Source organism: Lepus europaeus, chromosome 20, assembly GCF_033115175.1.
Source record: "Lepus europaeus isolate LE1 chromosome 20, mLepTim1.pri, whole genome shotgun sequence".
NCBI lineage: Eukaryota > Metazoa > Chordata > Mammalia > Lagomorpha > Leporidae > Lepus > Lepus europaeus.
Window position 1 is genome coordinate 62218289 of NC_084846.1, and position 13056 is coordinate 62231344.

Below are 13056 nucleotides of genomic sequence, written 5' to 3' on the forward strand. Positions count from 1 at the left end.
TTTATAAATGTGTTGTAATTTGCTTTCCCACTTCCTAGAGTGAATATCAGATTGCTTGCCCAAGTTTAGCACCATTTGTATTGCATCTTCCGGAAGTTCCCAATGAATGGTAATCAGTCATTCGGAGACTAAAAGCTTCCCGGCCAACGTGAATGATTAACTCTTACCATCTCTGCATTCTTCTATTAAATATGACATTTTTCCCTGATATTCAATAGTATTGCTAGAAGAGAAAAATGAATCAACAAGAGCCATAAATTGTTCTGCCCACCAAGATGGAAGCCACTGGAAGTGCTCAGGCCACTGGTTTAGTGCTGTTGAAGGAAATGCATCCCCTGCTCCCAAGCCACCACAACATCTCTGTGTTCACCCCAGCACAGGGGTGCAAGGGCGACAAGGAGTTCTTAGTGAGTCTAAGATTAGCCCACAGCCAGAGGGTGATTTTTAGAGCTATCTATTTTCTTCTTCAACCTATCAGCTGTACCAGTTTCTTGCCCACCTCTTCTATGCCACAAAAGCTAATGTGTGAGTAGAGAACGCAGGTCTGAAGTCCACACTAGCTGACCTCACCGTGAAGTCTTTTAAAAAAATGATAGTTGATGGAACTTAAGGCATTATGCCCGACCCTCATCCAAAAGTTTGTTGTATCTCTTAGAGAAACTGACATGAAACAACATTTTTTGTCTGTCCTTAGATTGCATGGCCAGTATCTTACACCAGAAGGGATGAATGCAAATGGGCTGGAAAAGACATCCTGGTAAGTACAAATTTGCTAAATTATTTTAGTAATTCCATAAATATTGTATTACTCTGTCATCTATTTTTGCTCAGTATTCTACTAAACTGACACTTTACTTACAGACTTCAGTACTCTCAATGAATGAAACAATGCCATTCAATTCTAGAGGCCTTAATAGTTTTGTATAACAAGAATACCACATTATTCCTCAATAAAGGAACAGTGTTGTCCCTCTGCTGAATAATCTATAGAAAATATAATTAATAAAATGTGATTTTAGACATATCAAGGAACTTCCAAAAGTTTGTACAAAATAGAATTAAAAGGTGAGCTTATTTTGGTGTTTTGAAATCCCTGTAGTATTCTCATAATACATGTTCTCCACGAACTTGATGACCCTCATGCATCCTTACATTCAATAACTTCCTCGTGCAGGTTGGCTGTTGTGTGCAGATTCCTCCTGAATGGTATGAAGTGTTTGCATTTTCCAGCCACTGTAATCGAATCGCTCCTCCTTCCTTCATTCCATTCCTTTTTCTTTCTTTCCTGACTCTCTTCTTGCTTCTTTCCTTCCACTCATTTGTAAATCAATATGGACTGGGAAATGAGGATGGCACCGGCGTTGTCCTGAGCACTGTGGAGCCCGGATGAGTAAGCAATCCTGAGAATGGCTTGACCACTCTCACATGGTGGAAGATGTTTTCTTTTTTGAAGGAAAGCATCCCTGACACTTGTGTAAGACAATGAAGGAGACTTCACTTAGTGGGGCTCCGTCAGTGAGGTTTTGCACTTGGAGAGATTGGGCTCCTATCTGAAACAAGACCTTGGGGATGTACAGCCCAGGGCTGGGAGGGGGTCAGTGGATGGAAAATGACTCAGAGGAGGCCTCAGGTGGAAGGGACAACTGCTGAGGACAGGCTAGCCTGGTAGGACACCAGGGTGGAGGACAGGGTCCAAGCAGAGAAGAGGATGAGGGGCTTTTGAAACTGACTGCACAGGACTCTTACTAAAACTGAACTAAGCAGAGACAAGCATGGAAACCCTTGACATGAGCATCCCTAGGAGCATAATTAGGATTGGAGCAGGCGAGTGTGGGAATCCTGACTCACAGTATACCTTCCCAGGGTAGAAAACACTTTTCTGGTTTGGGAAAGTAGACCCAAAAAAGTGTTTTCCTAGCAAAATTTTATCCTCCCAAAGTCATGCACACATTGGAACTTTTAGGAAAGAATTAATAGAAGGAACAATGAAGTAGGGTTCCAGAGAGTGTGGATTTGGGGTAGATACCTCCAGTGAATCCTTAAATGTCCTTAACAAATGCTTGAACTTTCTTTGGAATTATTTTTTCATTATTATTATTTTGACAGATGGAGATACAGATAAGGAGACAGACAAGCTCCTTAGGGAGCTCTGAGGTCCTGGGAACCTGGGACTGCATCCGGGTCTCCGTCAGGAGGGGCAGGGGTCCAACTGCTTGAGCCACGCGTTGCCTCTCAGGGTGTGCATTAACAGGAAGCTGGAATCCAGAGTGGAGCTGAGACTCCAGCCCAGGCGTTCCGAGCCTCACCAAAGGTTGACCCCTCATTGGGCTCTTACATGCTGTCCACTGAACGGAACAATATATGTCATACAAACGTGAAAAACAGAAATAATAGATTTTGTGAAAATTATTTGAAAATATAAAGCCAAAAGGATAACCAAAAAATCTATTAACCTCAAAATGCCATATTTATCATTAATAAATTGTGTGGAAGTTTTCCAGTTGCTGATGACTGAGGATAAATAGAAATGGCTGCTCACCTGTGTGTAGCTGTCCCTTTTAAGAACACAGAATGGCCCATTTTTAGTAAAACCTAAAAGAGGAAGCGACAAAACATAGTTATTCAGAATCTTTTCTGGACCACACTATGTGGATTACATAACATTTCACAAATACAGTTTTAACAGTAGCTTTATGAGGTGGGTATCCCACCCCCTTTTCTTGGTCAAGGAATAAAATGATTCAGAATATTCACTCAAAATATTTTCATTTAAAAATTTGGTGGTGCTGGTTTTGTGGTGAAGCAGATTAAGCCTCTGCTGGCGACACTGGCACGCCACTGGTTCAAGTCCCGGCTACTCTGCTTCCAATCCGCTTTCTGCTAATGTGTCTGGGAAGACAGTGGAAGGTGGCCCAAGTGCCTGGCCCCCTCACCTTTGTAGGAGACCAAGGTGCAGGTCATGGCTCATGACTTTGGCTGGCCTACACCTGTCTGTTGTGGTCATTTAGGGTCATTTAGGTCAGAAGATGGACAATCTCCCTCCTTCTTGGTCTCTCTTGTCTAGCTCTTTCAACTAAAATAAATCTTGTCTTGAAAGTTTTGGCAGTTTCTGGGTACTTTGCTAGATGTTAAGATAAAACTTTTGTGTGCCCAATCACATTTTTGACATACAGATGATTAGTAATGGAAATTTGGACAAATATAATTTCAAGGCTCATCCAGAATGGTATTCTAATACAGTTAGCTCTCAGAATTCGTGCAAAGCCAAAAGCAGCACAAATTAAATTATGGCATTACTGTCAGGTAATTATTGATGCTACAATAATAACAATACCAAGCACTTTTGTGTGACTGACATATGATCTATGTAATAGAGTTGTGTGGACAATCTTGAGATAAGACACTGTTAATGAATTAGATTGGCCTTTAACGATCATGGCCCCTGCAGTATTGCACTATTCTGTTTGGTTTGATCTCAGAATTGAAGGTCATAATCATACTTATCTGACAAATTATCTGGATTCTATAATAAGCACTGAAGCTGAACATGTTTGATTGTGTGATTGAGTCAGTCCATTCAATCACTAAGGTATCTGTGTGATTTCCAAAATCATCCATGTCAAGGGATTTCCTTCATACTTTATAAACCTCCTCCCCTCCCCTGCCCTCCCCTGCCCTCCCCTCCCCTCCCCTGCCCTCTCCTCCCCTCCCTTCTCCTCCCCTCCCCTCACCTCTCCCCCCCTCCTCCCCTCCCCTCCCTTCTCCTCTCCTCTCTCTTATCCTCTTCCATCTCCCCCCCCATCTCCCTCTCTCTTTCCCTCCCTCTACTTCCTCCCTGTACCTTCTCTCCCTCCTTCTCTTCTCTTCTCTTCTTTTCTCTTCTCTTCTCTTCTCTCTCTCTCAATAGTAAAAACTGAGGGATTCTGCTGTTAGCTCAGAACCAGTTTGCCCAGTGGTTGCAATGAACTTGAGCTTCTGCAATGCCCTGTGGCGGCCCAATCCTAGTATCAGAGGCGTCCTCTCAAAGAACAACAACTTTACTGCATTTTCTACATTTACCGAAATGCGTATGGATTTCTGTGGAACTCGCTGAAAGGAAGTTAGACATACAGAGTTTGCTAAGTCTGATGCGGTATGTACTGAGGTTCATCGCATCTTGTGAATTCTGAATTCTGAAAGCTTATAAATTATGTCCCAGATATAGTTTTATTGAGAGATACATTTTTGAAAGTTCAGTGATATCACATTATTAGCCTATTTTAAAAGCCAACTAATTAAACTTTATAAAATATTTGCGCTTTGATATCCCTTTATATTCTGCATTAAATCTATTCAATTGTGAATCTTGAGCAATTTTGACTAAAATGTATTTAATGAAGTGAAAACACAACAGATGTTATACATGAGGAATTTTCACAAAGTTCATGGAAACTTTGTATTTTATGAAGACTTTATAGATTTGAAAAAAATGCACCAAAATTATCTATTTTTCACACTCTTTTTTGAAGCACCCTCATATTTTATTTGAAGAACAAATATTTTGGAAAATAGAATCTAGCTCGGGGTAACATTGAATCTCACACCATGTATCTGACAACCCGTTTGTTCCTTTTTGTTCCTTTGCTATTGCTTCCCCCCCCCCCCCCCCCCCCCCCCCCCCCCCCGCCTATTACTGAGGACACATTTCCTGCACTGAGAAGTCATTGTATTGCAATTCACTTCACTTAGGCAGCCTTCTTTAAGTACTTCCTCAATTTACATATTTGGTGCATTTAAATGGAAGACATGACATTCACTGGTTATTTTTGGACTTTAATTTTTACAGACCCATTTGTTACCATTTCTTTTTAAATCTGTGATTTTAGAAATAACTATTAGATGACTTCCTGAAATCTGAAATAGTTCTTCCTTGATCAGCATAGGAAAACAAACAGAGTTATTATTTTTAACAATAATGTAAATAACTAATTAGAAAGAAGAACAGGAAAGAGGTGTTTTTTTTTTCTTCCTATTCCCACTCAACACCTGAGTTGCAAAGTGACACAGGACAGCTTGGGGGACACCTGCACCGCGCGCTCATTAGCAGTAGTCAGCTCTGAGTTCTGGAACCTCCTGTGCCACTAGGAACTACAGCAATGGGGCCGGAGTGGTCTCCACAGCCCTGAGGGCTCCAGGATAGACTGGCAGTCAGGACAGGAACTAACCTGAATGTTGACAGAAACACGAAGTGGCCACTTCCCGGAGTGTTCTCCCTGGTCTCTACAGCCTGCGTTTGCCCTTTCTCCACTGTGTCCCCAAAGTTCCCTCTGGACACAGAGCAGGTTTTAAGGAACTACCCTGGGGGGTGCCACGGTCTCAGCACTAGCTTCAGATGTCAGGATGGCACAGGAGACGTGGGGCAAAGGCACCGACTAATTCTGCACACCCTGACACAGGGTGGTGCTCCAGGCAGGGTGCACACCCCGTGGGCTTCATTGCCAGAGCTGACGGGAAGTCAGGACACAGCGCTGAGTGCCGTGTCCCTCGGGAGGTGACCGCTCCCTGCCCTTCCGTGGAGCTCCTCCTGGCTTCACTCACCCTTGCCACCACCAGACGCTGAATCATCGGCGGGTATTCTCACAGCTAGAACACACTTTCAGGTTAAGGTACACACTCTGTGGTTGTGGGAAATGGATTAAAAGAGAAGTTCACTTTAATACAAAAAAGTGTTGAAACCCAAGAGTTCAGGGGGATGTGTGTTATGAAAAAGCTCTGCGTGGAGTCACCCAGGTGTGCACTGCTTGTGACATTTGTGACAGCAACATTCATCCGCATTTCTTATTTCTGTTGTACCAGTGAGTTACAGGTTGTAAAGCATATCATGTTAATGTGCTGGTCTGTGTTGGTGTTGTAGATTCTGAATAATGCACATTTCTATGGCATTTCTATCGTTAGGGGACTGAATGGTGTTAAACTTTTCCATTGCCATTACTTGAGAGTCCTTATTTGAAAATAAAAATACAAAATACACACTGTTGAATAGGGCCTTGAATTAAGCCATAAATGCAATCCAGATATCTGTTTTCTGAGTGCTATTACCTTCCTTTCCTCTCATTTCTGATTTTTTTTGTCCACCGCTCAAAATCCACTTTGCTATTCACAATAACATTTCTATTGATGGATTAACTTCCTTGACCCTGTTTTGCAAATGAAAACTGAATTTGTGCTAAGCCGGTAAAAGAATCTGTTTTGAATCAATAGCTCTCTGAATCTTCTTTGTTTATCCTACTAACCCCTCTCTCTTTCTACTGAGTTTCAATAAAACCAAATGGCAACCGTATGACTGTTAGAAATATTTTGAACATCATTGAAAATCAAACTTTCAACCATCTGAGAACAAAAAAAAAAATAGCAGATTCTCATAACATTCTTGTTCTTGGATCCATTTCAAAGTGCAGCATCATGCACCTGAACTTTGGGACTTTTTTTGAAATTCATGAGGGACTTCTTTTCATATTTTTGTCCTTAAGTTTTATCCATTTTTAAAGCTAGGATAGAGTGCAGCGTATCTACCACGTTTATCACAGCTCAAATTGCAGGGTCTCTACAGCTCTAACTTGCCTAGCAAATGTGGTTGCGAATTGGAGGCTACACGTGCATCTTGAACTTCAGTCTGTTCCCACATGCACGTGTATTATCCTGGAATTTCATTTGTTTTTCCAAAAGTCGAAGTTGACATCAACCTTTAGGTGTTTTTTTTTTTAATTTTTAAGCACTTTAAGGCATGATAACCCTTTATTAAGTTGATAGGTAGAATTATGTTGTAATATGGGAGTGTGCAAAAACCATAAGGTTTCATTAAACCTCAAAATCCTTATGCATACTTATGGGGAGATAATTTTTCAAGGATCTCTCTCTTTTTAGGTGCAAAGGCACTGAATGCCTTGGTTGCAGGGTAATGTTTAGGGGTGCTCATATTGTTAAAAGCTTTGGAAGACAGGGTCTTCCCATGAAGCAAAAGGAAGGTACGTTTACTGCCAAGTGCAGTGGACAGAAAATGTCCCTCAAGGCAGAAAGGCCAGTGTGTTAGTCCTTGGATAAAATAGTTAGCATTCCTCTCCCATGATGCAACTGGCCATGTGTACAGGTGTCACCTGACCCTCTTCCCACTGCCTCATGCTGACGTGCTAATTTTCTGGCTACAAATGCTTAGGGGAGTGCTGAAGTCCTTTAGCTCTGACCCGGGAGCTGCGTATCCTCCGCCAGCATCCGTGAAGTCATGATAGGCCCCCTTGTTGTCTGACAAGTGCAGTAAAACCTCAGCCCTTCGGCAGTTCTCGACGATATCAATGACGTGTGCAGACATTCTAGATGATCTGACAAATGAAAGACTAGGCTCCGTTTATTTCTTTAAAAACCCAACTCCAGGGTGAAACTTGATGGCCCTTCAGTTACACAGAAGGCCAGTCAAAGCCATGTCATGTTAACTGTCCGAGGAGTGAGCAGGGATTTTCCTATGCATATGCCTGTGTATGTGTGCTTCTGCTTCGGGACAAATATCAGGCAAGCTAAACTGGTGACAGTTTAAATTCAGTATTGGGGAGTGATAGTAACTAACACTGAGAGCTACTTATATACCTAGTATTAATATAAATGTGTTTTTACATTAACTCACATTGGAAAGATTCATATTTGGTTATAAGTTCAAATTTCTTTGTAAATTAGATGGGCCAGTTTTGTGCGTTCAGAAGATAACATGGCAAAAGCAACTTTACTATTACATTTATTTTAGAAGCTAGTTTTACTCATATTTTGAATTAAAATATTTTACTAATAAAACAAAACAGGATGATTATCATAATGTCTGAATTGTCGTACCAAATCTCATATTTACAGATTTCATGTTTTAGGTTTTTAAATGCATTTTTTTTTTATTTAAATGACACGTGAAGCAGGCATTTTATAAAAAATTTAAGAGGGTTTAGGGAGTTTGGATAGTATTCTTTTTTCATAAGAAATTTCCATTGCATTCTTAAATGTCTGAAATGAAGGTCAAATAGTTGGCATTGGTTAAGGAATGGTGATTTAGGTTCAAGTGGACACCATAATTCATTCAAGCATCAGGGTACATACTTTTAGAGTCCAGTAAGCATTTTGTGCTCTGTAAGGTTCATTAGTTTGATTTGGACAGTTCCCCTGGGGAAAGGATTTGGGCTAATGTCTTCTGACTTCATAGTTAGCAAGTTGGTCCGAATCCCACTGACTTGTAGTCTCTCACAGTCATCCCTGGTATTTTGCTTCTTTACGTGCTTGGTTGTCTTCTTAAATGGATTTTTATTCATTTCTGAAGGCACACTGACCATCCTATCCTAGAGTCATAGATTTAATGTGAACTGTGGGAATATTTCCTTAGATACTCTCTGACTCCAGACAAATATACTATGCTCAACTTTGACTGATGTTTTTAAATCTGATTTAGAGTAGCAATAAAAAATCGTATTCACAGGCCATCATGAAGCTTCTTAAAGTTCTGTTTATATCATGTGAATTTTATATGTATCTACTTACTGCATTTTTAGAGATGGTAAGGAAAATGAGATGCCAACATTACAATGACTCTAAGAACTCGACACTGTTTTCAGAGACAAGTATTAGCTTTGTCTTGGTTTTTATATGTTAAGAGTAGAATGATCTTAGGACGCCTCATTATTACATTCAAATTAGATACTTAATATATTGCACTATCTATATTATTTGTTATATATTATATTAAATTCAGATTAAATCTCTTCATATGTGTATGTGTATGACACAAGTATGCAGTGCTAAAAGACAGAGTTTTAAATATTCTACTTGAATTGATACCAAAATTAGTAACTTATTGTGGACTCTCATACATTTTTAAAAGGAGGAAACATTATTTTTCAGAATAAGTGAAATTATCAACTAATGACCTTGAGTATACGTGTGTTTTTAAGTAGGTCAAATCCACATTCCCCTTACGTATTATAATGAGCTGTTTTGTCACAGAAAGATATATCCTTCTATTAGGGTTTTATCAGAGACCAGAACTTGTATGCATGGTATGGAAAATATCAGAGTGATATGAAAAAGGAGTTTATGATAAGGGGCTTAGACTTCATACAATGGTGGAAACCAGTAAAGGGATTTATGGGAGGCCATTGCCCCGACACAGGTAGTGTCCCTGATGTTACCATTGCTAACAGACTGGCCTCACAGAAGAAAAGCTGGACATGAAGTGAGAACAGAAACCAACAGGACACACACGCACCCACTGGATCCCACGGAGACAAAGTAGGACCAGTATCTGCCTTTCACTGCCTCTAACTCCAACCTCCTTCTGAGTGAATTTGAGCAGCCTAAAGCTGACCTTTGCCATGGAGCTGGGCAAGAACCAACACTAGGTCTCATTGAAGCTAAGGGATGAGACCTGTGAGCAGCCCGAGGAGCTGCAAGCCCAGTGCTGTCCATCAAAAAAAGCCAGCAGTGCAGAGCAGCCTGAGCTTTGTAGCCTAACATGAGCCTCCCGGGTCTCATGCAAATTTCTCTCAAGGCCAACCTCAACTAACCAAAGGAAATGAAGAACCATGGCTCCAGCTATCTAAGTTGATACCGTGCAGATCCTCCACAACCACTGAGAAACAACTTCTGTGTTTGCTGTTGAGACCATGAATCACAGTAGACAGCACTTTGATAACCAAAGTGCGTGTATTTCACAGTCCTCCACTGGCAGGGGACTGAAATTTCATGAAAATTTTGGTGAATAAAATGCAATGTCCCATTGTAACAGAAATGGGTACAGATTACTATTCGAGTTCAAGTTTATTATATCCATCTCCCCATTTAGCACTATGGATTAATTTCTCTTAACTATTTCCTTAGAAGAATGGACAATTTATAATCACATAGTAGGTAGGATGGTGTAAGAGTTAAGTAGATATGGGAGTGTTCAAACCAATAAAAAGATGACTGGTTATTCTAAGAAAAAATAGTTAAATAATTAGTGCTAGGCATCATACTAAATCCTTTACATGAATGTATCAATAATCCCACTTTTCATTAAGGATAGTGAAGCTCAGAGATTCTAAGTAACTTTCTCATAGTCACACAGCAACTCTGACTGACTCCACAGGTTAACACGAGTAATCGCCTTCATGCTATATCCCTTTTACCATTAAGACTTCATCCCTTTTACCCTCTATGTTTTTCTTACTTTTTTAGAATATCTTTTCAAATACAATAATAAGTAACAAATGGAATAAGTAACAACTTCCATAAATATTAATGAATATAAATAAATTATAAAGTTCCAAAATTTAATTATATTCATAAATTATTTCTGCAAGCAAATGTATGTATCTGTGCAGACACAGAAATATAGGCCCATGTGTGCATGCATATATATTTAGGAAAATTATTACATATGGATGTTATTGAAGAAATATTAAAAGTATGCCAGAATAAATCAAATTTATGAAAATTCCGCTTTAATATATAATTAGCCAACTTGAGACAAAATTATGCCACATGGATGTTTTGTTTGTCCAAAAGATTTTAAGTAATAATAAATCTTAATATATTTTGCCTAAATAGCCCATGTCCTCCAGTTCTCACGTACACTCCCTCTCTTTGGTGCCAGTACTCATATTTGCTAGAGCTGCCCCAACAAAGTAACACGGACTGAGTGGCTTCAGCAACCAGGCTTATTTTCCCACAATTATGGAGGCTGCAGTCCAAGGTCAAGGTCAAGGTCAAGGTGCCAGTGGGGCTGGTGCACTCAGAGGCTCCTCTCCTTGGCTTGCAGATGATCACTTCCTGTCTCTGCCCTTGTGGCCCTGAGCTTCCAGCCACAGCTGTAAACTTCCTCTTCCTACAGTAACACCAGCCAAACTGAGCAGGGCCCACATGAAAGGCTTCCTCTTAACTTGGCCACCCCTTTAAAGGCCCTGTCTCCGAAGACGGACCTACTCCAAACTGCCAGGGTTAGGATGTCAGAGTAGCAATATGGAAGAGGCAGAACTCAACCCAGTAACTGTGGCTGACAGCTGTGCGCTCGTGGTTCATCAGACATACAGACACTTGACTTTTTCACACTTACACGTTTTTTAAATCAACAGCACAAGCTTTATTGAGTATGCAAAGAATGGAGAAGCAGGAGTCCAGCCTTGTTCCTTGGGTTGAGCATTTAGCCTCGCAGCTGAGTCACCAGTTAATATGCCCGCGTCCCTTATCGGAGTACCGCAGCTTGCGACTGGACTCGGGCTCCTGACTCCAGCTTCCTGCTAATGCAGACGCTGGGAAGCAAGGATGATGGCTTAGGTAGTGATGTCCCCGCCACCACAGGGGAGACCAGAGTGAGCTACTGACTTGAGCCCAGCCCAGCTCTAGCCATGCGGGCATTTGAAGAGTAAACCAGCAGATGAGAGTTCTGTCTCTGCCTCTGAAATTAAAAAAAAAAAAAATTATAAATTCTTTCTTTCCTAACATCCTACTTTTTAAAGCAATCAAACATTATAATCTTAAAAAGAGAAAGAAGACAAAAAAGGATGAACATGGAATATTTTGTAAGCACCAGTGGACTAAGGCTGGTGTGTCACTGTCAGTGTCCCAAATAGTAGCCCTGGGTTAGGGTCTCCGTTTATTAGAGTACATTTGATGCTATTAACTACATAGCAGCCTTTAGTACTTTGGACAGTAAGGACTCCAACAAAAAAATTTTTTTTTAAATTTTCCACCTTAGACAAAGCAGAGTTTAGGTATGAGTGAAATCCAGCAGCCCTATAAATTCGGATCATCATTTTTGTCTCCTTTCTTAAGGCTACGTCTCTTATGTCATTAACGATGCAGTTCATCGATCCTATTTAATTCTGTTATGATAAAGGTATATATATTAGAATTAAAATGTGCCAAGAAATCCTGCCCACAATTAATTAATTAATTAGACTAACTCTTCCTACTTGATGTAAATCAATGCCTTGGTTGTTCTAATGCGTGAGCACTAAGTCCTCAGCACCTTGCCTCAGATCAGAAGCCACCAATATCACTTTGGAAATCAGTGTAAAGATTATCACTACGTAACGGTTTTTCTGGTTTCACAGGAGACACAGTTAAGTGGATTTCATATAACATGTTACAACCATCTTCATTCACTGGAACATCAGATAAAGGAAAATTATACAAGGAACAAATAAGGGACCACAGTCAAATAATGCCCAGGAATGGAGCACATGTGACAGTTAATTAGATTGATAGGACAATACAGGAGAAAACACGATCCTAGACATAGGGGTTATAAACTTCTCAGGTCCACGTGGAATTTCAACGTGAAATTTCTTAGATCTCCTTTTTCTAATATCATGCTCTACAGCGCTTATGTGTATAATCATTTTGACTGAGTTTGAAGGTTAAAAGTCATTTGAAAGGAAAATGTTTATAGAATCTTAAGTAATATTTCTAGAACTTCAAAACAAACAGTCAACCCAGAGAGGGAAAACAGTCAAATTGAGCACTTAACTGAAAGAGCATTTAAGTAAGATGATTTAGGGGCCATCTACAGAGAGTCCTCATCCAGTTTGTCACATTGTTCAGACTTCTCTAAAATTTATTTTTCAAATATCACAGGCTTAATGAGGATATAGTTCAATTAATGTTAATATGCTTACATAGTTTAATAACTACAAAATAACACTTGAGTCTGTGTAGTTTTTTTTTTTTTAAATCTCTTTCTTTTACAAAAAGTATTAAGATGGAAAGGTGGGTTGGTTTTATTATGCCATCATTCTTCATTCTAGTAAAGGTAAAACCATTTCCCAAACTGGACAGAGCAGCCCACTCACCATTTTAAAGGGTGAGTGTTAAAAAAATTTCAAGTCACACATCCAAGCTGACATTTGCGTGTTAGTCGCATGGTAGGCACCCCTCTCGGACAGAGGGATTTGCCATATCCTGCAGTGAATGCTGAAGTATCAGGAAGACACGATTTTGGATGATCAGATCACAGCTACACAGCAGAGCATCAGAAGGGAACAAGACAAAACATTATTGCCAGATAAGCAT

At 40.1% G+C, this 13056-nt stretch overlaps 1 protein-coding gene across 1 annotated transcript in view; it reads left to right on the forward strand.

Moving 5' to 3' along the window:
- The window catches only part of SEMA3A (semaphorin 3A), a 202540-nt gene that overhangs the window by 58194 nt on the left and 131290 nt on the right, over window positions 1-13056 (forward strand). The window contains exon 3 of the mRNA XM_062178316.1: window positions 695-757. Coding sequence (XP_062034300.1) covers window positions 695-757 — 63 coding nt within the window. The remainder of the gene's footprint in view (window positions 1-694; window positions 758-13056) is intronic.